We start from the raw sequence: 4,266 nt of genomic DNA, 5'->3' as shown, positions 1-4,266 counted from the left end.
TATGGATTTTTAAATATTAAAATATATTGGAATTACGTAAATATGCATTAATATGTATTTGTATTTGTATTTATTAAATTCCCTATCCTACTTATTAGTTATTGAAATAGGCACAATCATTTTTCTTAGTTTTATCTTATATATCTATACAGGAATCTTTTTTATTGTATTGATAGGAATTATATTAATATAAAAAGTTGGCTCTTTTAATTAAAGCTAAAATATTATATACTGTCTTCAATACTTTGAAAAGTCCTAAGCTTATATCCCACAGCTCGCAGCTCTTTATCTGCGCTTATTTGTTTTCGGTGTTGGCTGTTGTCTCTGCCCCCCGCCCAAACCCAAGAGTCTTCTCTTCTCTCCCCTCTCTTCCCACCTCTCTCTTCCCACACTCTTTCCTCACCTCCCTTGGCAGCTGCAGTTTCACCCCAAAAGCTGAAAACGTGGAATAAGAAAAATTACAAAAGGTTTGCAATTGTTTTTCTTTTTATTTTTTGCAACATGTTAAATGTGATCGCGAGTTGTGGAGAAATCGACATTTGTTTGCCAACGAACTGAGCTTCGAATAAGGCGGTAATAGAACACCCAGGGAAGAGAGGAGATCGCCAAGAGGGTGAGTAGAGGGGGGGAGGGGGTCTGAGCAATGTGTGTCTTTCAATTGTGTGGAAAATGAAATTCGACTGTAAGTAAATGTCTGAATTTATGAGCCAGTGCATGTAAAGTTGGCCAAAACAAGCAGTCAAGAGGCAACAACAACAACTAGTAAGAAGTGCTCGACTCTTAGTTGCCCAGTACACGTATCTTCGCAGTCGTTTCGTTCAATCAACATACATGAAAAAAAGATTTAATAAAAAATAAATAATTAAACTATCTAGAAACATGTGTAATAGAATATGTTTTGAGGTATCGCAAAATACATTTTAATATAACGGTGAGCAGATTTCAAACATTGTAGAGTCTTCGAATTTACTTCTTTGGCCGAATCATCATGACTGCTTTTTTGAGGGAGTAATCAAAATATTTAAAAGTGGACCAAATAACGCCCTTGCCCCAGCTGTTATCATTGTACTTCCCTGCCAAGTTGCTGTAAGAACTCAAGTTAATAAACGAAGCTTTGAAATACAATTAGCATTTCATCATACCTGTCGTGACAATTAGAGTACCACCAAGCGCCAGTTCTGAATACAGCGCAATTTTTCGCCTTACGTTTATCATTATCCCGATCTTTGGTGGTAAATTTCATGCCACGATGATAAGAGAGTGAATCACCCGCACCTCCAGTCGCATTTCCCAGGGTGTGTAGGACATATTGTTGATCTTCATCGCCGATTGCAAAGCTGTCATACATCTCAAAAGCTTCATTTCCCTCGAAGTCCTCTAGGACGACAAGTAATTCCTGATTCCCGTCTGCCGTCAATGCGTGTATTTTATCCAATCCCAAGAAGAACTCGCCATTTAGATCTCCAAATCCCTCTTTGTATGCAGCCCAGTTGCGATAGAAGTCGACAGTTCCATCCATCCTCCTCAGGATAATCGTCCAGCCTCCCCCTCGAGTTTCTGCATCGCAGGCCACTTTGAAAGGTTGACTGCTAAACTTGGGGATGAGTATTTCATTGATCCCACTGGACTTGGCGACGGTACAACGAGGGTAAGATTTCTTAATAAGTGCATCAATCAGCTTTCCTTGTCGTTCCTGTTCCGACCTAAGAGTTTGATTATTCAATTGCTTATTAAGTTCACCTATTAATTTTCCCTGACGCTCCAGCTCCTCAGTAAGAAAATGATTTTTCGATTCTTTGTCTTTCTTTTGTTCTTCCAGCTCTGTTCTAAGTAGTTGAATGTTGGACTCCTTATCAAGTCCGTCTTTTTTCAGCTGTTGTGTTTTTATAAATCGTGTGTGCTTTTGAGAACTGCTTTCGTCACTAGTGTGGACCAGTAAAAAGACTCTTACCTCAACTCAGATATTTGGATGTTCACTGAAGGGCTTTTATTCGTCTCATTACGTTCAGGAATAATACAATTAGCATTTGAGAACGAAAATAAAAAACTTACAGCACAGATTAAACAAATTACTTTTTGCAACATTTTGCGACTGAGTTTCACTGAGTGCCTTAGAAGACTGACTGGGTCGAAATTAGACTAGTGACCAAGAAGTGAATTTGAAAATGATTTTGAGTCCACGCACATTATATACTTTGTATATTATTATCAATGTTTTCGTGCTTTTGCCACAAGATTTAGTGTTGATTTTTATGGTTGCTAGGGAATAAGAATGAAATGTACGCACAGAGCGTATTTTGGTTCTATTTCAGTGATGGTCAAGGTGATGCTCGTATCTTTAATCAGAAGTTCAAACTCACCAATACACGCACAACACGCGCAACACGAACAAAGTGATAACAGAGAGAGTGATAACAGACAGAAATGTGACGAATTGAGAAATGGATGAGATGCGTATTCTGTCAGGTTGGTTGAGACTTCTCGAAAAACAAACATGAAGTGTATCATACTAAAACTTTAACTACTGATCGAATTTTCAATAATTGTATATATATACTTTGTAAATTGTTTATGCAAAAAATTGAACATAAATTATTTATATTTCATTTAATTATGTTCGGCTTAGAATACGAATCTAATCGTTGAAGATATGTTAAAAAAAAAGAAAGAAAAGAATTGTACACAATAAAAGTGCTTTAAAAATAATTTCAACTTTCTGGCAGTCTGAAAAAAGTTAGTTGAAGAAACTCGTAAAAGTGTCGCAAAAGTTTTGATTCATTTCATTAAATATTTTTGTGTATTTTTTTACTTTTTCAACATTGTTTATTATGTGTTTGTATTGTCATTATTGATTGTCAAAGCGAAGCAACAAATGTTTTGCAATAATTCAAAATTAGCTTTCTGATTGCTTTCGCCACCTGTTGCAGTTGTTAATGTTGTTGTTGTTGTTGCTGTTGTTTGGTGTTCTTGTACATTTGCTTGTTTACATGAAAATGTTACACGCAAACAGCCAAACAAATTTTTGTAACCTGTTCAATTTGCTTTTGTTTTTGTAGACATCAATATCGGCAACAGCAACAACAGTTTTGCAAAATGTAAGAGTTGTGGGCGTTATGTAATAACCACGCCCACTTGCACATCAACTGCTTGTGGTTGTTAGCCCAGTACCAAAAGGGTAAACAAGCATATGGGTTTGTGACAATGTCTTAAAAGTTTTATGTGCTGCATCATTATTCATACTTTTAATCACATAATATTTTTATATTTTTATTTACTAATTTTTTACATAATGCTCATTCTTTTTAAATATTATTACATGTTAGTACAATTATAAAATAATTTAATTATGTTACTCAGCCTTAGTATATTTGTATTTTTCATTTCTTTATGCTAATAATTTTTTTCATTTAAAAATTATTTAAGTATACATACATAGATAAAATGATAAAAATTTTTGATTATTTTATTGTTATTAAATTATTGTATTGGTTATGTTAATGCATAACCAATGCTTATTTATTTCTCTTTATTATTATTTAATGATTAAATTTTTGATTGTTGATTTTAATATATTTTATTTTTAATAAAATCTTTTTTTTTTTAGTATTGAACTTTTTACTAAAAATATTTCATAATTCAAAAATAAAATAATTCATTTAAATTTAAATTTAATCTTTTTTTTAAATAATTTTCTTTATGTAATTTTTTTTGTACTTAATTTTTCTTTAGTTCTGTTTTTAATTCGAAATCTAACTGTTGCTATTCTACGTGTACTGGGCAGCTGACAGTCGAGTACTTTCAGATTATTTTTTATACATGTTGTTATTGTTTTTGTGCCCCTCTTCCCAAAAAGTGTTGCCTGTTTATCTGCTGCTCTTATGGTCAGCTGTTGTCGCATGTCCTGTCAATTTAATTATGCCATTACTTGGGGTCAACTGTTGCCAGCAGCCTCAGAAACCACACCCACTTCCCCAGCCACCCAATGACCCACTGATCTACCTCCCCACCTTCCCGTCTTTTCCACTCTCAACAGCTATTTGTTATTTGCACAGTTTTCATGATTGTTAATCGAATTAGGAACGACAAAGGATACAAGGCCTTAATTCAATTTAAGCGCCTTTTTCTGTGCATGTGTGTGTGTGTGTGTGTGTGTGTGTGTGTGTGTGTGTGTGTAATGGCTGGCTTCAACCGCATATCCATATGCTGCTCATAACGCACTTAGTCCGTCCCTTGAATGGAATATCCTCAACTGAATTGGACCTGGGT

General features: G+C 34.6%; 1 protein-coding gene across 1 annotated transcript; it reads right to left on the bottom strand.

Moving 5' to 3' along the window:
- Positions 1-812: 812 nt before the first annotated feature.
- LOC117780854 (ficolin-2-like) lies at positions 813-2,045 on the bottom strand. Its single transcript, XM_034617530.1, has 3 exons — positions 1,952-2,045; positions 1,143-1,703; positions 813-1,084 (listed from the first exon to the last, which is right to left on the bottom strand). Exons 2-3 carry the CDS (start codon positions 1,517-1,519, stop codon positions 967-969), a joined length of 495 nt encoding a protein of 164 aa, XP_034473421.1. The 5' UTR covers positions 1,520-1,703; positions 1,952-2,045; the 3' UTR covers positions 813-966.
- Between the last annotated feature and the right edge of the window lie 2,221 nt (positions 2,046-4,266).

This window comes from Drosophila innubila (assembly GCF_004354385.1).
Source record: "Drosophila innubila isolate TH190305 chromosome 2L unlocalized genomic scaffold, UK_Dinn_1.0 4_B_2L, whole genome shotgun sequence".
In the NCBI taxonomy this organism is placed as follows: Eukaryota; Metazoa; Arthropoda; class Insecta; order Diptera; family Drosophilidae; genus Drosophila; species Drosophila innubila.
The sequence above is the reverse complement of the archived record's forward strand: the minus strand, read 5'-3'. Positions and strand labels throughout refer to the sequence as shown.

Coding starts and splice junctions, on each gene's coding strand:
- LOC117780854 (XM_034617530.1), bottom strand. CDS start 1,519: ATGGATGGAACTGTCGACTTCTATCGCAACTGGGCTGCATACAAAGAG. Junction 1,085..1,142: donor TACTCTAATTGTCACGACAG/GTATGATGAAAT, acceptor GAGTTCTTACAG/CAACTTGGCAGGGAAGTACA.